A 21,766-nucleotide genomic window follows, 5' to 3' on the forward strand; every position below is an offset into this window, starting at 1 on the left:
GACGCATTCCTGCATATTGGAACACATCACCGCCATCTGTAGATCAGTGGTAAACTGTGACACAGCTGACATTTGCATGTTGATACCACATACAAACAGGAACCCACACAAGTGGATTAAAAAAAAAAAATTCACATGTTACCTTTTTTAAATGCCATTTGGAGTGGGTTACCAATGGTTTTAGGTTCAAATCTGACCCGCAGACCTTGCTTGCATGTCGTCCAGTGGCGGATTTAGGATTATAGGCGATCCGGGGCTAAGCCCAGAATTTTGATGTTGTTGACCGGGGGGCCTAGTGGAGCACGCTCATGAACTGTGAACTCGCCGGAGCCTCGCAGCGGGGCTACTGCGGAGCGCATACAGCACACTCTTCACGCTAACGAAGGATCACTTCTTCTTCAGGGCAGGGAAGGCTACGCAGCAGAGTCCTGCACAGGTCTGATTTTCAAGACCCCCTCCCGCCCCGCACCCGCGACGTGCAATACCGAACCCGCCCCGCCACCCGCACATATTGCCAATTAGTTCCGCAAACCGACCCGACCCGTCGGCACAAGATCCGCAAACCGACCCGAACTCGTATATCCTATAAAAGCAGTGAAAACGTGCAATTATTAACACACGCAGTTGCATATTTGTCTAAAAAAGCGTGGGATGTTGGTTATTTTCTCCATCTAGGATGACACCAAAAGCCTCCCAGACGTTGGATTTCGCTCTTGAGGAAGTGTTATTGAAAATGCTGTATTCTCCGCTAGAGAGCTTCACCTCAGCCATTTCGAATGTGGCACGCTCAGCAGCAGATTGATGCGCTGCAGAGGTTATGATTATGCGCGGTCCCGCGGGGGAGAGGTCTGAGGATTTAAACATTAAACTAAATTATTATTATTTTAATATATTTATTATGCAACACCCGCGACCCGACCCGCATCATCTTTTACCCAGAACCGAACCCGGAAAAAAGCGTTTGAAAAAATACCACCCGCGAATCACTTTTTTTGCGGGTCACCCGTCGGGTACCTGCAGGACTCTGCTACGCAGTACGCAGGCTGCTGCCTCTCTGTTGGACTCCGGTACTGCACATTACTCACGAGACGTTTTAAAAACTAAATGGCTTTAAGTGAAACATTCGGGGCTTTTCAGAAAACATCCGGGGCATGAGCCCAAGTAGCCACCCCCTAGCGATGTCATCCTCTGTCTTTTAGTTCATAATTATAGTCTTATTTCAATTAATCAGCTAATAGTTTATTCTAAACTGATACCTCTGGGTCTTTCCCTCCAGTTGAATGATGTCTCCCTGCTTCCTAAAGGCCACCTCTGGTCAGTCTCTATGGAGCTTAACCAGGCAGCCGCAGCGGTCAGTTAAAGAAAGGTCAGGCTCAGGGTGGCTGCAGAGGAGAGGGAGAGAGGCAGCGGGGGGTGGCCTTCATGTTTTACTTCAAACAGCCCCATTGCATTTGACAGATTGAAGGGGATGGAAAGGAAGGAGAAGAAATAACAAAAAACAAAAGTGTGTCACTGGATCAGAGAAGGAGAGGAGGCAGCCTTTGTGTATATATCAGGAATATGGTCCATGTTTTAGGTGTGTGGTTAAAAAGAAAATCTCTTTCAAAAACAAAATCTACATTCTCAGATCACCAGACTAGTACAGGGCATTTATACCTTAACTATTATTCTTTTGACTGAAACCACCCACCCGTCATTGCTCAAGGTGTTTCATGGTTAATTAAATGATTTAGATGGTATAAACAATCTCAAGATCAAAAACACCTGTTGGAAAAACACCTTTTGTATACACAGAATCTATAGTGGAAATCACACGGGTCGGACAGTTTAATGAAATGAAAAATACTTAAAACCTCTATAAAGTTGATTGCAAATCGTAAATAAATAAAAACACATCCACTCTGCTTCATAAGGAATGTGTAGATGTGCTTTGATGATTAGTTCAATTGGATTGACAGTGAAATCTTTTTTTAACGTTGCAAAATCCTGATCCAACATCAACTTTTCCAACTGAGTCCTACCCCATTCAAACCAGTTAGAAGAGCACAGAGATAAACACACGTGCAGGAGTTTCTTATTCTAAAACTACAAAAACTACTTGGAAGTCGTTTTCGGTAGGAAGATGATTCAAAGTTGTAATATAGAAACATATTAGATGTTGCCCTGTCCTAGCAAGCATTACAAGCCGTCATCTTAAGACCGCCCAGAAGAAGAAACAGGCACCATGTGACAATGATGTGTCAATGCTAAATAAAGTGCAAAAGAAGCAAGGAGAGAAGAGTCCTTCAGTCAGTAAAATGAGTCACATCCGTTCTACATGGAAAATGTTGCTAACATTAGCCACCGTAGACTCAGGGTCATACAAGACACCAAGTAAGGTTTATCTGGTATATTTAATGGAGCAAGTTTGTGTTCTATTGCATATAAATTGAACAATTCATGTGTTAAAATTACATAGTTAAATCAGTCAAATATAATTTTTCATAAGAATTGACGCTTGGGTTTTTGGAACCTGAAGAATACTAGGACAAAGAAGAAGACAGTTTTAGGATGATGAAAAGTGTAAGAAAAAAGGGTCATTCAGTCAGTCAAATTAGTCACATCCGTTCTACATGGAAAATGTTGATAACATTAGCCACCGTAGACTCATACAAGACACCAAGTAAGATATTTATCTGTACTGGTATATTTAATGGAGCAATTTTGTGTTGATTGCATATAAATTGAACTATTCATGTGTTAAAGTTACATAGTCTCACTTAAATCAGTCAAATGTAATTTTTCACAAGAATAGACGCTTAGGTTTTTTGGAACCTGAAGAATACTAGGAGAAAGAAGAAGAACGTTTTAAGGCCGCTACACACCCACCTGAGACCAAAGAACGCGTACCGAAGGCGTCCCGACTTTTACGTCAGCTTCGTCGGCTACGTCGCCCGCTACGCCGCCCGCCTACGAACACACCGCAAATACTTCAGTCGACGAGTGGCAATAACTGTCCTTACCAGCAGGCAGCGGTAGTGTGAACAGCAAATCAGAGTGATTGCTTGGGCCGACTTTCTCTGACCTCTGACCTCCCGCGGCCGATTCAACATGTTGAATCGGCGTCGGGAGGTGTGAAAAGGTGCCGTAAAGAGACGACGGTGCGGGACACACAAACCTGAGTAGGGCGCCGCGAATGCCCGACTGCCTCTGACGGCCTCTGACTGCCTCTGACTCCCAAAATCGGGCTGGTGTGTCCGGGCCTTTAGGGTGATGAAAACTGTGAGAAACGGGTAAAAAGAGTAAATCCAGGGCAGATAACTATATCAATCTTCAGAGCATACAGAAAAGACCTGGTAACATTTGTGACTTTTAGATGTTCTCCTCTTAATGCTTCACAATGATATCACTCATGTCATTTCCACAAACAAGCTTTTAGCTTAAGGGTATTTGCGGTATGACATGTTTAGGCTAAAATTATGCTAATCATTTTGTGTTAAACACTCACACTCCACAACCCCGCCCTTCCTGTTGAGCTCTGAGTGCTGTTAGTCGCCTGCAGCGTGCTGGAGCGTTTGACGTCAACCAGTCTACTCAGTATTCAGCTCCATGAAATGGGTCACAGCTTCTGACGATAAACCAACTGCACTGCTCCGCTCTGCTCCGTCTGCATCTCACCTTCACAGCAGCATCAGACAGTAAACATACTTGTAATAAGACCCACTATGTTGCTCTGATTTACCCTCTACTTTATGTCAACCACACCTGCTGCTTACTGCACTGCAGTAATTAGATGGATTGAATACATGCACTCACATTCTTGGTGTCAATTTTCCTTTTCAGGTGGATTTTGTGCCAATCTCTCAAAGCTAATTCCTAGATGTGATTCCCTGGGAACTTACATTTCCTGCACTTTTGCCAACCCAATGTATGTCAACGTAGGTAGACTTAATAACATAAACACATCATTGTTTAACCCAGTGCAATTTAACTGCAGACTCCTATAGAGTGCCACAGTGACACGTCCTAAAACCCGGAAGTAAACTCTTTCCGGTTCCTTCGACAAAAACCACGTTTTGTTCAGCCGGATAATATCCACATGTCTACCCTACTTTTATAATTTTCGAATCATAAATATATCCATCATAAATCTATTGATTAGATTTATGATTCGGAAATTATAAAAGTAGGGTAGACATGTGGATATTATCCGGCTGAACAAAACGTGATCTGTCTCTTCAATTTGTGTCAACCACAGACCTTATTTCGAGCTATTTTCCAAAATCCTATGGAGAAATTGCATTGGTTTTTGTCGAAGGAACCGGAAGTGGTAAAATGCTAACTTACTTCCGGCTTTTAGGACGCGTCACTGTGGCACTCTATATTCCTATAAAGTGGACTCGATGCCTCTCAAACCTTTAAAAAAAAAAGAGAGACTTTATGCATGACTATGATATTATACTGCACTATCATTTAGCATTACTGCTGTGTACTTCAGAAATGTTAAACTGAGCATGTCTTTGTGTTTTTGTCTGGATTGGTTTTCTTTGATGGTTTTTGGAAATCGACAATTTGTGCTCTTAAAAATTTAGTTTTCAATCTTTTTCTATGATATTATTCACTACACAATCAATAAAATAAACCATCTACCTTATCTGCTGAAGGAAGCTTCACTTTATGTGAGATTGTCTGGCTGCTGGCTCAGTGTGTCGATTGTTCCGTGTGTGTGTGTGTGTGTGTGTGTGTGTGTGTGTGTGTGTGTGTGTGTGTGTGTGTGTGTGTGTGTGTGTGTGTGTGTGTGTGTGTGTGTGTGTGTGTGTGTGTGTGTGTGTGTGTGTGTGTGTGTGTGTGTGTGTGTTGTGTGTGTGTGTGTGTGTGTGTGTGTGTGTGGTGTGTGTGTGTGTGTGTGTGTGTGTGTGTGTGTGTGTGTGTGTGGTGTGTGTGGTGTGTGTGGTGTGTGTGTGTGTGTGTGTGTGTGTGTGTGTGTGTGTGTGTGTGTGTGTGTGTGTGTGTGTGTGTGTGTGTGTGTGTGTGTGTGTGTGTGTGTGTGTGTGTGTGTGTGTGTGTGTGTGTGTGTGTGTGTGTGTGTGTGTGTGTGTGTGTGTATATTGAACTTCAAATTATTGGAAAAAGGGTGGGGGTGGAGGGGTAAGTGACCCTGATTGTCTGATCCTGTAGCTCTCAGGTCCCATGACAACATCAAAGGGTCACAATGATCATGAGAAAACTAAGCGAGAATAATTCTTCCTTTTTATTATCTGTTGATTCACTTTTCTGGATTCCTAAATTAATCCTTTAAATTCTCAAATTTCACACATTGAAAAGATTCCATTTACAAAGATGAATGAATTTTCAAATAGTGATTAAGGACATTTCTGTGGATGCACTAATTGGTTAATCTTAGCAACAGAAGTAAACACTAGTAGCAAGTCTTATAAAGTTAGCTGAGTAGATGCCGTGTTCACTGGAGAAGGTTTGAGAGAGGGGGAGGGGAGGGAGGAAGAATGATACGAACTTGGCTCTGTTGGATTCAGCAGATATGACTGCAGCTCTGATTTTAATGAAAGGCATACGTAACTTTGTGTTTTTATGCAAGTGTAAGTTAGACTTTCTTGTTCTTCTGAAGAATCCAATCTGAGTTTTAAGTGACTCTCAAGAAAACCAATCAGAGCAAAGCATTGATGACCTCATTCCAGTCTCCTGGGGAGATTACCTCATGCAAAGACCTCAACGTACAAATATGTGGATAACATAATATGCGAAACCTTCTGACCCCAAGGAGACACTTATTCTATAAACTCTGAGTCATGAGACATAACCTGCCTTTGATCTGGATTTCTTCCTTCAACTGTTTGACGTTTTCCACACATCACTACTAGCAGATAGATTGGACCCTGACCTCTTCCCTTTTTACATTCATAAGTCATTACAGGATGCCTTTTTACTGCACAGGGTTTATTCAAGGGCTTGAACTGTTAATCAACTTAAATGTTTGAAATGAATGTGTAGTTTTCCTCACAACCCAACCCAACTACCCCACTGCTGTCTTTTCCTTTGTAGATTTGGATTTGGGAACTTCTTCCAGCCCGGGGAGCCTCTGGCCACATGGTGCGGCAGCCCGCCTTATGCTGCTCCAGAGGTCTTCGAGGGCCAACAGTATGAGGGTCCACAGCTGGACATCTGGGTCAGTTAAGTGATTGCATAAGTAGATAAAAACGTACCTCATCTTTTCTTTTTACTAAAAACCCGAATGTTTCACTAAAAACAATGAACACATACTTTGAACTTACCTGCCAATAGTATCAACCTCCTTCCTTGTTTGCAAGTTATTATTTACTTACATATGAAATAAGATAATGCTATACTTGGTAAAGTGTTTGATATAAATATGTAACAATGAAAACAAAGAATTGATAATTAAGGCAGACGCTTTGGTTTCTGTGATATGGTATTGATTCCACTGCCACAGTTGGCAGCCTTGTTGTAAATAGCAATCATTTACCAAATGTATGTGTTTCTGTGTGTGTGAAGAAATAATAATCTTAAAACCTTATTTACATCCAGGCCCCCTCTGATTGATTTAGCTTCTGACCTGACCTTGTTCTCTGTTTGTGCATCTTTCCCTGTTCACAGAGTATGGGGGTGGTGCTGTATGTGCTGGTGTGTGGTGCGCTGCCATTCGATGGGCCCACTCTGCCTGTACTTCGACAGAGAGTCCTAGAAGGAAGGTTTCGCATCCCCTACTTCATGACTGAAGGTAAAAAAGCCCCCCTGGGATGTTGAACACATAAGATGAGAGACTTATCCCCCACCCCTCCGCACCTTGCGTTACTGTACATTTGTGAGATGCATAATTCAAGCTAAGGTAAAAAAGGCTTGACATTCCTGTAAGAGACACTTCCAGTCAGAAGGATAGATTCCACCTTCCTATTTGAGTCACCATACTGGTGATTGGTCTCCGCAACCACTCAGGGGGTCATTTCATTAATGAGAGAGCATTACACTCATTTGAAGGGGATACGGTACAATACACTCTGTCATTGTCCCCTGTAATGTGTATACGTGCGTCAGTGTGCATGCAGGCTGCAGAGTGAGTCAGGTTGGCTAACTGTCACAAAGCAGCCCTGCTGTTAGCGGCTGTGCTAGCTAGCTGGCAGCAGATTAACTCTAGAGCTGGAGCTGTTTATGTAACCTGGGGAAGAGCCAGTGAAGCCTTCCAGCAGGTCGCCTGTCTGTCTCTCTGAGGAGACTCTGCCTGTCTGTCTGTTTTGTTTGTCTGACTCACGCTCGCTATCTGTGAAGCATCTTCCTCTGTCTGTCGCCCATCTTTTTTCTCTGGGACCCATCTGCAAGTCTCGAGCACTTTCTCCACAGGGGGTGTGGTGAGAGAGTCGAACAGATTTGTTCAGGACCTTGAAACAATTAGGACTTAAAGGGGAATGTAGGAGTATAATCTCAGCTGCATGGCCAGACTGACACTCAACCCACCTACCCACCCCCACCCCCAACCCAGCCCCTATTCTTTGAAAAAGGAGAACAGAGTGTGCTTATTTCTTCCTCCAGAAACAGTCCATCTCATCTCCTGTTGCTCCTCTCACAGGCCAATACTGTGATACACAGCACAGCCTAGTACCGCACACTGAACGCTCACGACGAAATCTCAGCACTGTGGATGTTGTTGTCTACTCCCAACTCACTTAATAACAACATAATATGTTGTCTGATGTCACCCCTGATGATTTATATTACACAGACAGATCTGGTAAATAGTACTACAGAATAATAAATAATAACAGACTTTATAGCTTTTCTCAGGAACACAGTTACATGGAGTAGCCTGGAGTCACGTTATCAAAAGGCCATCACAAAGTCTGTAAGTCCATGGTTGATGTGCGTCAAACATCTCTATTCAATTCATTTTGGCCTTATGAAATGACAAAATAAATAAAAAAGCTTTCTGTTATCAACAAATTGATTCATCTGCCAATTTATTCAGCTCTAATGCAGCCCTAATTACATTAGGAATTATGCTTACTGCTTCCGTAGCTGCCTGTGGCATTTTGTTTGTTTTTCTGTTCATTGTGGAAGTAAAAGTTACTGCACTGAAATGACATTTTTTAAGTTTAAGTCAAATCAAGTGATGTTTGAAATCTTTTGATTGCATTTTATTTAGAAATGTCTGTATTATGGGTTATGCTCATGCTCACATGAATGCATCATGGTAACATTTTTACATATTGGGTTATAGTCTGTTTTTTTATTGGTCTGATCAATAAAATAGATAAGATAAACTCAACCACAGTGCCCTTCAAAGTCTTGCAACAGATTGCTGTACTCCTTCATTGGGGGACTTTTTGCAACTCTACACCACTGGGACATTGCAAGTGTTAACAGGGATGGTTCTGTGGTTTAGTCATTGTGGTGTAATGTACTGGCTATGAACAGTGTGTCAATCAATCAGACAACTAGACGGTTACGAAGTGCTGGCCCTTTTATATAGTCCAGCCTTCCCTGGTGGTACGTAGCTGTAAAGAATGTGCTTAGCTTCAACTGTTGCCATAAACATGGCTGTAGCAACGAAAGTGTATTGTAGTGAACTGAATATGAAGCATGTTGTAACGTTGGCAACTCACCAGGGATAAGAATGCGGTAAAAGTGCGAGGAAGGGCAGACTGGTTATGTATAACGGGGAAAAAATTGATTTGGCTGAACCACCAGGCACGAGGTAGGAAAAATGTGATTCAAGCAGACATCAGTAGATCAGCACGGCAACTGGGAAGAATGTGAAGCTGGGAGTTACTGTTGGCAGCCTGGACATGGGCTTATGAACTGCTCTGTCTCCTAACTCTGTGACAGAAGACCGGATATCTGTGGACATTGGTAGAGCAGGAGAATGAAGGAAGAATGTTGCTACAATGTGTAAACATTTACTTCAACTCTTTGTAAACTCTGAAAGTTGAATAACACTTAACTTAAATGAATGATGACGAGTGTCGCTTATTTTCAGTGCCTCCAAAGTGTCCAAGTAAATATATTTTAAAATGTTCTTCCAAAAGAGAACAACTTTAGTCACTTGAGCAGAGCAGCAGCATTGATTTGATGTTGAACTGCAAAGGCACATGAAAGACCAAACAACATATCGCATGGAAGTTCTGTAAACGACATTCAGAACATCTGCTGTGTAGAGAAGATATAGTGGATATAGTGTGTGTGTAATCATAGACTTGTTGCTTTGTTTACTGGTTGTTTATATCCACTGGCTCGATTTTTCGCTTCACTCTGCACTGCGTTCAAGAGAGGCTCACTCTGAAAATGCTGTTGAACCCACCGCGTTGTTGCAGAAGCGTATCACCCCACTCCCATTCCACCCCCAGTTTAACGCTGTTAGCTATGTGAGCACTGTTGCTGTTGTTAGCGTAGCACGGCCAGCTGCAGCAATTATGGCCCAGTCCCTTCCATGAATGCTTGTGACGTCAGGGCTGAGAGATGTGAACCATAATGCATGTATTTGCCCTGTGATTTGGATCCAATCCAGATGTAATAGGTTCTGACTTGGCCCATTCAACACCCTTTTGTGCTAGACAAACAAATTGAGTGGAGAACATAACCTCCTTGATAAATAAAGTATTGAAGATCAGAGAAATAATGACCATCTGCAGGGCTCATTTGGAAAGGACACAGTGGTTAGTCTTTAGCACTGCAGCAGCAGGGTATAAAGTAAAGATGCGTGTGGTGGGCAGGAATGCAGTGCACGCAGTGGGGGTGCAGGCAGGCCAAAGCGGCACAGCCAGGGGAACTGTAATCCCGTTAAGAACCCAGCTGTGTCTGACGTCAAACTCATCTAGCCTCTAACTAGAGGTGAGGAGCTCTCATTAGGAGGGGAGGAAGGAAGAAAAGAGTGCAGACACGCTGCTCAGAAGTGATTGCAGGAAAACCAAGCACACAATTCAGCTGATTTTAAGCTCTTTCAAGTTATTTATGCCTTCTCACCTGTGCTTTTTTGATAAGGACATGACCCTTTATGACTTAATTTGCATTATCATAGCTTATACATAAAGTTCTCAGTCCTATCCAACATAAACCACCTCTATGATTGTTCTCTCCCTCTCCCCTCAGACTGTGAGCACCTGATCCGCAGGATGTTGGTTCTCGATCCATCGAAGCGCCTGTCTGTGGCTCAGATCAAGGAGCACAAGTGGATGGCTCTGTACGCCCCGGTGCAGAGGCCCGTCCTGTACCAGCAGCCTCTGTCTGATGAGGCCGAGGCGGGGGTGGGGGAGTACAGCGAGCAGGTCCTCAGGCTGATGCACAGCCTCGGCATCGACCAACACAAGACTGTAGAGGTGAGGACTTTGCCGCCATTATTTATTCAACAGGGGTGTGAACAGGTCAGGTTTAAAGGTCAAACTGTGACGTAGATAACAGTTCGAGTGGATCCTCTTTATTATCTTTCTATGATGTATATCTCATTAAACACAATACTATGACATTTCTTCACTATACGACAGCTTTTTGGGCATTTTAATGAGACAAAATACTACTTTGACTTTTATTTAAATTATTAACTTTATAATATGCAAAGACCTTTATGACCTGCTACACATTTAACCGTGACGTTTTAATTACATTTAAATGATAGTTTAAGTATTTTTGGCATGTTCTGTCATTTTACTGTGACTTCATACCATTTTTGACATTTGTTCATGATTTTTTTCATTGCATACAATACTTTGAGTTTTTTATTATATTTGAATCACACATTTTACTAGGAATTATTTTATGACAATTTAATACTACTAAAATATTATTCTTTGACAGATTTTCTGCTCTACAATACTATAACGTTTTTCCACCTTATGTTGATGTTTAAATATAATACTACCCTATTTTTTTTTTGTGTCATACTTTAATGTGACTTTTTATAGCATAATATACTATGACATTTTAACATGATCAGCAAAATATCAAAATGATATATATTATATGTGCATTTTTTGTTAAGCCCTGATTTTAAAGTAACAATTACATGTATCCACTTATCTAAAGTATGCTCATACTGCTTCAATAGCCAATTGTTACACTCAAAAGAAAAAAGAATTATCTCATCTATCTTAAGAGCTGTCAAAATGAAGTCTTTTAACAGAAGGTGTGCTTCAATTATATCTTCAATTACAGACGCCGCCATTAAAGTTGTCTTTCATCCTCCAGTCTCTGCAGAACAAAAGCTACAACCACTTTGCTGCTATCTACTATCTGCTGGTGGAGCGTCTGAAGGCCCATCGCTGCAGCTTCCCCGTCGAACAGCGGCTCGATGCCCGCCAGCGCCGGCCCAGCACCATCGCCGAACAGACGGTCGCCAAGGTAGCCACGGGGCGTCACAGCAACAAGGGGGTCCTGAATAATGTGTACAGAGGTTACCATCCACGCCTCCCTGATCAAAGCTCCATTATTCACACCTGCATCCACAAACAAACGGAGGGACACGATCCATTCATGTATTTATCCGGCTGTCTTCACCTGCTTTCTCTCAGTCTTTTCCGCCCAGCCTTGATCTTAATGCGTCTCCCTCGGTTACATTATTCATCATGTTCCTTTCTTTGCTCACTGTCCCTCCTTAGGGACAAATTCTCTTTCATTTCCCCTCACCATGTACGATCTGGCTTTTTTGTCTGGCTTGGATTACAAAGTCCAATTCGTAATTGCGTTTCTATTAAGGATGTTGCAATGAATTGGAGAGGATGTTTTGATGTAATGTCAAAGTCTGTGTTTTCTCCCTCTCTGCAGTCGAGCAGTGGTTCAGCCCAGGTGGGTTTGCTCTCACAGGGTATTCGTCTTCTGCGCTCCCCTGCTCTGCCCCAAGCCTCCTCAGATGCTTTCACCTTCCCCCCGACTGCATGTTCCCTGGAGCAGAATTTCATGGTAGAGGATGTCAACACGCCAAAAGTAGGTTTAACTACCAGTAAAAACAGCCTAAGGATTCAGTGTCTTTTTTTTTGTGTGTGTGTTTGTCCTCTGTCTGTCACATTCGGCTTCTGAGTTATGGAAGTTGTAGTTGTTACTGTCATTATCGGCTTGCACAAGTATGTCCTGAAACATAATCCTGATAAGCTTGACAGTCATTTGCTTTGAGAGTCATATCATCTCACTGTGAATCAGATGTGTATGTGTCAGACCCCTTTGAGGTTTCGAGCGTTGGTTTTCTCCGTCAACCTGCCAGAGTGCAGCTGACTTGTTCAGTTATGTAAGAACTCAGCCAGCACACACATCATACAGGACAGCCGCCTGTCCTGCATGGCTTCTAGACACACACACACACACACACACACACACACACACACACACACACACACACAAACAATGCTCTCGCTCTTTCTCTGTTCTATCTTTTCCAATGCCAACCAGCGACCTTTTCCTAAAGGCCTGTTGTTAAGCTGACTATTACAATCCACAGACACCATTGGTCTGAGTAGATAGCCTTACACACCCACAGGGCTACACACACACACACACACACACACACACACACACACACACACACACACACACACACACACACACACACACACACACACATGCATCGATGCAGTATCATTCTTCAAGATTTCTTCTCCATCCCACCCCCTCTCCTGGCTCCTGTAAAGAGGGATGTGTATGTTGTTTTGTGTGTGTGCTTGCAACGTGTGTGTCTGGAAAGCAGAACAATGACAGAGTGTGCGTTATCTGTGTGAAAAGAGCTGGGTTATGCAAGCGGTCCTGTGATGATGATGATGAAGATGATGTGATCTAATGTGAAGCTGAGTGAACACACATGGACAGGAAGCTGCTGCACTGCTCCAACATCTCGTCAGCCGCCGTGACCCCCTACCCATCAGCCAACAGCACTTTTTCTTTTTTAGTTTTGGCTTTCCTTTTCCTTCTGCATTCAGCCGCTTCTTCTCTCTCTTCGTCCTCATTTAAGTTCACTTTCCCCCAATGACCCCCACGCCTTTTCATCATCTATTTCTCAATGTTGTTTTCCCCTCTTGTCTTCAGTTTGTTTCTCCGTGCAGTGTGTCTCTGTGCGGTGTGTGTGCAGTGTGTGTCTCTGTGTGCAGTGTGTCTGTCGGTTGAATAACAGCATTCCTATCCCAGCACACTTCAGAAAGCAGATGGGGAATTGGGCAAAGTTGCTCTTTCTAGACCAACACCAGGCTTTCCGGTTACTGCCGCCACTCATGCAGATGATCTTTGTCTGTGTGTGTGGTTGCGTGTGTTTGTGTCAGTCACATAGCATTTTCAGTCTAAGCTCACTTCCTGTCCCTACATTCCTTTATCCCCACCCTCCACGCCAACACACACAGTCCTGCATGCTGTAACACACACACACACACACACACACACACACACACACACACACACACACACAACACACACACCACACACACACACACCACACACACCACACACACACACACCACACACACACAAACACACAGTATGAGAAACTATGTTGAACAGAAGGAAAACAGAAGAAGAGTAACTAAAAGAGCTCTCATTCTCAGTATGGGGGTCGTCTTTGTGTGTATTTTCTTGTGTGACGCCTAGTTTGACCAACAGTGTGTCCTGGTTGCCTATTTTTCAGTTTTTAATGTATAGTTATCGTTCTCTCTTCCTGTCTCACCTCTTTTCTCCCCCCTTTCTAGGTGAACGGCTGCCTGCTGGATCCCCTGCCTCCCCCCACTGTCCTACGCAAGTCCTCCACCTCGTCGCCTAGCAACATGATGGAGATGTCGATTGATGAGGGCATTGAGACGGAGGAGCCCGATACAGAAGATGATCCGGCCCACCTGCTCTCGGCCTATCAAACAGCTCGGTTTAACCAGCGGCGACACACCCTCTCTGAGGTGACCAATCAGCCGGGGCCTTCAAACCAAGGTATGATGTCACTGTTCAAAAACACAACTATAGTCTGTCACAAGTATGTAATGCTAAAACAAAGATGTTAAACCTAAAGCATTGTGTCCCCCAGGTCAATTATTCACTCTTGGTCACAACCCTTCCATGGGCAGCATGGACTCGGACATCGGCTACGACATGGGCTCCATGCACAGCGACCTCGGCCTGCTGGAGGACCCCTCCTCTCTCAGTGAATTGGTACCAGGCAACAGCTCTACCCCCGGCGTTACGCCTACTCCTTTCTTGAGCGCTCGGCCCGCAAACCAAGCAATGGCCGTCCTGACGTCCCAGCACAGGGAGGCGCACAATCGCTCCCCCATCAGCTTCAGAGAGGGGAGGCGTGCCTCCGACACCTCCCTCACCCAAGGTCAGAACCACCAATTTGACTTTGCTCCAAATCCATTCAGTCTTCTTTTTGATTACTCTCACACATTACCCACTTCTCTATATGCACTCAGACTTCATTGACTTAATGTGTCAGGTATCTTCATCAATAAATCCAGGAACTCCATTTTAGGGCCAACCTCAAAATGCACAAAGCCACTCTGTCACCTTAATAGAAAGTTTGACTGCTTGGGTTTATCACATTGCATTTTGAGTGTAGTTAAATGGACGATGTGACAGGAGGCTGCAAATGGAAAGATGATGATGTTTCTTGCTAACTGCCTGCAATAGACAAATCTTTCTTTAAAGGGGAGCTGATCCAAACTGCAGGCACAGGATTAGGTAGTCATATCTATACTTTTTAGGATACTAATCAAATCCTTAAAATACTAATCGTTGGAACCACCAAGTGCTGATCCACATTAAATCAATCAGTGACGCATTGTGGTACTTAAGAACGCTGCTGGGTGAGAGAGTGTGAGCCGCTGCCAGGTGTGTGTGGCGCTGGTCGAGAGAGAGCAGATCAGAGAACCTGAACCGAATGAACTGTTGTTGATTGAGTTGCATTGTGGGAAATGCATGGCATAAAATAGATCCTTCTTACTTGTTTTTTTCAAAATGTCCATCATAAGTCTGACTGTTGAATTAAACCATACTTTTCTTTAATGCAGTATGGTTTCAGATTTTTGGACATCTCATCCTAGGAATCCTAGATGTACTATTGCTCTGTCTACACATCTGAAAGCAGCAAGTTCAGACATGCTCTTTACAGATTGCTGAAAGATATAATGTTACATAGAACATGCTGGAAGTGAACGTAACAGGTTGAGAAACATGCTTTCAAATCACAGGTCACTCATATATACTGTATTATATTCTATATCGACATGTAATCTTATAGGCCCTTCACTACCAGCTGCGTGTAAATATAAGTGTCGATGTGCATATGTCTGAGGCTCTGGGATGCACACAGCACCAGTCAGGAGAGAGAGCATTGACACAGACGAAACGCCCTGCTGCAGCTGCTCCATCACACCCTTATAGACACATATATACATGTATCCATGCCTTCGGGTAAAAAAAAGCTTCTTTCCCTCTTTCATTTGGTTCGTCTTCTCTCTTTTACACACCATCTCTTCCTCCTCTCTCTTCCCTTTTCTCATCCTCTCCAGCCTCTCTGACGACAGTGATGGTGATGATTCATGTTATGAATCACAGACAGATATTTTTGAAGGTTTCAGCCCACATATCTCATTCTCTTCCCCCTTCTCTCTTTCTCTTTTTCAATCACTCTCCTTCTCCGTCTTTCCAAGCTCATTTTCTGTATTGCTTTTCTTTATCTTATCAAAGTTTCAGTCTGTTACAGGCGAGATTCAATCTTTGGTACATTTTTTCTTCATAGACACATTTTTCTGTGCCGAATGGGTGTAAATCACCAAAGCTTTGGACCAGTATAAAAACTATAATAAAGCCTAAAAATGTTACCTCCCTGCTCTACATCGGGGCTCCTTCAGTTTCTAAACGTCATAGTTTCTCAGTCTCAAATGTACTGTATTCTTGGTAGATTTTTAAGACCATTCTCAAGATCTAAGTACTAATTGCTAGATGTTTATTAAATAAATAAATGCTCTTAAAATCCGACAGTTAAAGGTAGGGTAGGTAAGTTTGAGAAACCGGCTCGAGATCGCTAGAATTTGAAAATACACAACCGGAGAAAATCTGCCACTTCCTTACAGAGCCCCTCCTCCAACACACACGAGCGCGCACGTGACCAATGAGGGCACGAGATAAGTTTGTGCACAGATGGAAGGCTGACAGGCAGGTAGGCCATCCAGTCATTTTAGCCGGGCCGGCTAAAATGATTGGTCGTGCTTTTTACAGTACTACGGCTTCCACAGATGAATTTCTTTATGGATTTTTCTTCAAAGCACTTAAGATATTCATTGCTATCGGGATGTTAAGAGCATTCCATGGAATATAACAAAAAGTGTATCTCGAGCCGGTTTCTCAAACTTACCTACCCTACCTTTAACATGTAAAATGTTTACTATGTAGGTTTAGGCCTGAAGATTGTAGCTAGAAACTGTAGCTCATATAATGAAAATCCTACCTACCCTAAAATGACATTTAAAAAATCATAAAAAGCATAATATATAATATGTCAAAAAGGAACACAAAATAAATGGTGTCATATTTATAAAGTAATAGTAAAGTTTGTCAAAAAAAAGTACGAAGAAATGTCATGATATAAATTGTCAAGAAAGCCATAGAACAAATGATTGAAATTTCATTAAAATAAGGTATAGTATAATATGTCATTAAAATTGTAATTGAAAGTCATAGCTCTTTGTTGGGTAAAAAAAGTTAAATGTATGCGATAAAAAGTAGTGGTGTAATGTGTCATAAATTGACAGCCGCCAAAGTGCGCCCCACAGTTCTATTTGTAGTTATTTAAATATTTATATTTTCTATAATCCTCTTTGGAGGGTGTTGATGCAGTGCACTCTTTTGCGTCAGACTGCTGACTCTGGTTTTAAATAACTCCCACCATCACAGTGAGTCAGGTCCTATCGTTCACAGCCACAGCTCGTCACCACTGGATGGGTCTTATCAGAGCTACTTGCTGTTGAACACACACACGCACGCACACACACACACACACACACACACACACACACAAACTGTCACATGTGTACACACAAACACATACCCACAGTAGCTCATGACGCACATCCAGCCTCACTGTCAGAGGGGGGGGATGAAAAGTGCTAACCATTCAGCCGGTCTGCTAACGTCACTGAGGATTAAGCCAGACTTGTTGCTTTTGACATCCTGTAAAGAAGAGAGAAATGCTTCTATGGATGTATTATAAATACTGACTATGTATTGTGGCGAATTGTTTATGCTTTCAGGTCTCGTTGCGTTTCGGCAGCACCTGCAGAACTTGGCCAGGACCAAAGGTATCCTGGAGCTGAACAAAGTCCAGATGCTGGTGGAGCAGATGGGCTCCGGGGAAGGGGCCGCCATGGGCCCCCTGGGACCACAGCACCACTTGCACAACCTCCTGGAGGTCAGTGCTACTGCATAATCACAGAAATACATCCTTCATTAAAAATGTCCTCTAACCAAACCTGTTCTCAGCCTCAGTCCGTCTCCTACCCTCACCTCGTCTCCTACCCTCACCTCGTGTTGCCCAGAAGAAAAAAACAGGCACCCAGGCTGTTGTGTAACCCCCGGAGAGGCAGCCAACTGTGGCTTGTTTACTGTCTCCAGTTCCCCTGGGGCCTGGAGCCTAGGCCAAAGTGAATGCATCCATTGTTGAAGTCACTCAGACTTACCCATAGTAGTGACTGGCACTCAATAGGCCCAAGCTGCAATCACACACAAAGATGGGCACACAAAATGATACAGACACACTGCAAGGGGAACCATTTGAGGAAAGATCTGCAGGCTTTCCGGTTAAGAAAACCCAAATAAAATCAATTGTAAAGGCAGACAAGATCTAGTTGTTTTCCTTTTATCCATCTTTCAGGATTTAATAACACAGCTCTTTGTTGGCTATGATGCTGGGGACCCATCATCCTTTTAATTTGCTTTCATTTCATTTAACTGCTGTGTAATCGCTGTGGTACATGCCATTTAGAGAAAGGCATCTGACTGATCAGCCACCACACAGGCATTTGTGCAGGCAGCATCAATAATCCAGTTTAGACCACACCGTGAAGCCCCCAGACCCCGACACAGCTTTATGAGCCCACAGGGATACGTGTGTCCAGAGTAAGTGCGTATACATGAACAGCCCTTTTCTAATACTTTGTTTTTGATTGAAGGGCGAGGCATCCAAGCAGCAGGAGGGCCTAGCTTTATACCAAGGTGGTCCGCCTCTCCTGTCCCGCAGACAGAGTTTAGAGACACAATACCTCACTCATAGACTCCAGGTACAGTCTAACACCAATGACACTCACTCTTAATGACTATACAGTTTATACATGTAGTTTTATACCTGATACGGACCTGTGTTCCTCCTTCAAGGTCAAATGTCTGCTTAGTAATACGTTAAGTGATATTGTTTGGACATTTAAGGATTATCAGATCTGCTATGATGCAACAGTAATGAAATGGCTTGTAGCCATTGTTACCATGGTGATTACCCTGAACACAGTTATCAGTCCCAATCTCTCTTCTGCCCCAAAGGCCAACGTCTTGGCTAACAGTCCTGCTAGCTGCCAACATTTCTGTCAGGACACTCGAACTTTAGAGCAACAGCTGCAGGAACACAGGTAACTCACACTGAAAATACACTTTTCTTGCTTTATCTATTATTTATTTGTTTTTCATTTCATTCAATACTTTCACTGCTTTCTCTCTTGTGTTCTTGTAGCTATAGTGACCTTTCACTGCTGGGACATTTTATTTTGAGTAAAAAGCCTTTGTTTAAATTGAAATGAATCCAATTTAGAAAGATTAGTTATAAGATGAAAAGAGATAAAGGATTAATGCCCATAAGGAAATGTAGTCATCAGAATAAAAAAATACAAAATGATAGAAAAAGTATACATTCAAATAACAATAGGATAAGGTTAAACTGTTTATACATGAACACATCAGTCTTTCATTTAATTTCTGCTGATTTATATTAAAAAGGGGGTTATTTGTTTATGTTTTGACTTAGTTATAGTCACAGTTTGTGGTAGTCAACATTTTCATTATTAAAAAAAGATGTAAATGGCTGCTTCAAACTCATTCACGCTTTTCTTCATTTTTCTCGATGGATATAAACCAGTAGGAAACTATCTCTGTGCGAAGAAGTTGCCCCAATTCTCCCATCTACTAAGCTCTGATTGGTCGACAATTTCTTCAACAATAAATGATCACGAAACAGATTAGTGATGTTGACAGCACCTTTGTGGTGTGGGACCAGGCTTATTATTATGTCCACGTATGCGAAACATGCAGAAATATCAAGTTTTTGCCAGCTGTTTGTTATTCCTCATGTGTTGATCAAAGTGATTTTCTCTAAGTGGGGTGTGCTGCCCTCCCCACAGACTGCACCAGAAGAGGATGTACCTGCAGCAGTCCCAGGGCCTGGGGCTGCCGGTCTACTTCAACCAGATGCAGATAGCTGAAGGATCCTACCCGCCAAGGGGCCCTGGCCTGGACCCAGCGGGGTCTCAGGGCCCCCCTCAGGGCCCCCCCATGTCAGCCCCCCAGCAGCAGGTCAGTCCTCATCCCTCGCCCCCCTTCAGCCACCCCCACAGCATGAGCTCCCTGATGGAGCCGGGCCAGGGCCTGGTTTATGATCCTTACATGAGCCACCTCCACTACACCCAACAGCTCCCCCCTGGAGCCCACCTCCACCACCAGCTCCACCATCCCCTCCCTCACGATGCCTCTGCCAGTGGCCTGGGCTTCAGCTACCCTGCAGGCTGTGAGCAGCACGTCCTGGGGCCTTCTTTTGAGGGGCTTCACCCAGACCAGTCCGAGTACCTGCTGGACCCTGCCCTGTTGCCCCTGCATGCCTCAGGAGGCGCTGAGGCCGGGGGTCTGGGGGGTCCCGGGCACACGGAGGGCCTGGGTCTGCAGGGCCTGGACAGTGAGATGATGGAGACCGTGGACTCCCAGCACGGCTTTGTACTGGTCAACTAACGCCAGCTGAAGGTTAACAGAAAGCAGTATTAAGCAAACATTTACAGCACTAAGAGCAGAGAGAATGGAGATATAAGTGGAGGCCATATGCGTAGCAACAGGGAAGGAAAAGTGTTCATTTTTGTATGATTAATACAAACTTCATTTCCTAGTGGTGATGAACGTCAGACAACCTTTTCTGCCACGCCCCTCCCTTAGCATACCTTCCTTTCTCCCTCTATTCCTCTGCTCTGTGAGGCAGGTCCGATATCTGGCACCATGAGAGCTTTGCCGTGCCCGTGAAGACTGCGTCGTGCAGCCGAGTGACGCCGCACATCCTGCCAGAGCGCCGCATTTCTCCTAGAAATGTTTTGGAAGTGAACTCATTTAGGACTGACTGTCAGACAACCATAAAGACAATGGCTGGCAGTGCTTTTGTATTTAAATAGGACACCACCAACAGTAGACTGATTCTAAAAAGACTTCTGTGGATTTCTTTTTTTCTATTTCAGTAGATAAAAAAACAACTGAACAGAAAATAGCCCTCATTTATCACGGTACCACGAATATTGCCGCAAATTCAAGTGGTTTTTTTCTCCATTTTATACAAATGATTTTACAAACTAATGTGAGTGCAAGGCTAATGTCATGGCCGTATTCAAGCTTTCAACACTAACATATACATTACTACTCCTAACAATCATCAGGTAACTCTTTTGTCATTTGCTTAAACAAATACCTTAATCATGCAGATAGAAGCATCAGGTTGGCACCATGTTAAGCTTTTGCTATAAACAGCGCTAAATTCTGAAAATGGTGAGTGAAAATAATAGATACCGCACAATTCTGTTGCCTCAGACTTTGTGTAGGCGTCGGACATAAATAATATTTGTTGGTTTTCTTTGTGTTTTTATAAATTGTAACTACTGATCCTGAGTTATTTCCTACACTACTGAACTGCTTTTTCCCCCACCTGTACATTCAATTGCACACGCCTGCCAGGTCTCATGGGGATGAAATGGCCACACGGTGCATACACCAGTTGAATTGTGGGTCATGCGTTTGCCTGATAAATGAGGGCTGATGTAATTAACGTGTTTGGTTGAGAAGTAGCGTTGTTTTAGAAAGTCGATATTATTCTATTTTTGTGGCAATACTGAAGCAATATTAATCCTTAATGTTGAGGGATTATGAATGGAAGCCTCACCTGTACAGCCAACTCTGATTGGTTCCTGGGGACCTCTGAGTCATCAGCAGTGACATCACTTGAGCCGATGATGTAACCAGGAGATAATCCCCCCCCCCACTCTCCCTCACCCTGGAAGGTGTGTGGTGTGTGTGTGGTGTGTGTGTGTGTGTGTGTGGTTGTGTGTGTGTGTGTGGTGTGTGTGTGTGTGTGTGTGTGTGTGTGTGTGTGTGTGTGTGTGTGTGTGTGTGTGTGTGTGTGTGTGTGTGTGTGTTGTGTGGTGTGTGTGTGTGTGTGTGTGTGTGTGTGTTGTGTGTGTGTGTGTGTGATTGTGTGTGTGTGGTGTGTGTGTGTGTGGTGTGTGTGTTGTGTGTGTGTGTGTGTGTGTGTGGTGTGTGTGTGTGTGTGGTGGTGTGTGTGTGTGTGTGTTTGTGTGTGTGTGTGTGTGTGTGTGTGGGTGTGTGTGTGTGTTTGTGTGTGGTGTGTGTGTGTGTGTGTGCTCCCTCCATCACATCATTTCTTGGAAAAAGACAAACACTGTATTGACGTCTCCTTTTACATATAACACAAACTGTGCTTTTCCACTCAGTGCACAGTCGTAGCTTTTAGATGAATTCTGGTTTACATCCTCCATGCTCCAGTCATGCCTCTGTGGTG

At 43.5% G+C, this 21,766-nt stretch overlaps 1 protein-coding gene across 1 annotated transcript in view; it reads left to right on the top strand.

Annotated features, from left to right (window-relative positions):
- Positions 1 to 21,260, top strand: part of sik2b (salt-inducible kinase 2b) — a 41,857-nt gene extending 20,597 nt beyond the window's left edge. The window contains exons 5-15 of the mRNA XM_034115077.1: positions 6,040 to 6,163; positions 6,613 to 6,736; positions 10,096 to 10,322; positions 11,188 to 11,340; positions 11,764 to 11,922; positions 13,662 to 13,893; positions 13,988 to 14,281; positions 17,211 to 17,368; positions 18,129 to 18,236; positions 18,493 to 18,578; positions 19,344 to 21,260. Of these exons, the coding sequence (XP_033970968.1) occupies positions 6,040 to 6,163; positions 6,613 to 6,736; positions 10,096 to 10,322; positions 11,188 to 11,340; positions 11,764 to 11,922; positions 13,662 to 13,893; positions 13,988 to 14,281; positions 17,211 to 17,368; positions 18,129 to 18,236; positions 18,493 to 18,578; positions 19,344 to 19,944 (2,266 nt within the window). The 3' untranslated portion in view covers positions 19,945 to 21,260. The remainder of the gene's footprint in view (positions 1 to 6,039; positions 6,164 to 6,612; positions 6,737 to 10,095; positions 10,323 to 11,187; positions 11,341 to 11,763; positions 11,923 to 13,661; positions 13,894 to 13,987; positions 14,282 to 17,210; positions 17,369 to 18,128; positions 18,237 to 18,492; positions 18,579 to 19,343) is intronic.
- The last annotated feature ends 506 nt before the right edge of the window (positions 21,261 to 21,766 follow it).

The sequence above is a fragment of the Trematomus bernacchii genome, unplaced genomic scaffold (genome assembly GCF_902827165.1).
Source record: "Trematomus bernacchii unplaced genomic scaffold, fTreBer1.1, whole genome shotgun sequence".
NCBI classification, from domain to species: Eukaryota; Metazoa; Chordata; class Actinopteri; order Perciformes; family Nototheniidae; genus Trematomus; species Trematomus bernacchii.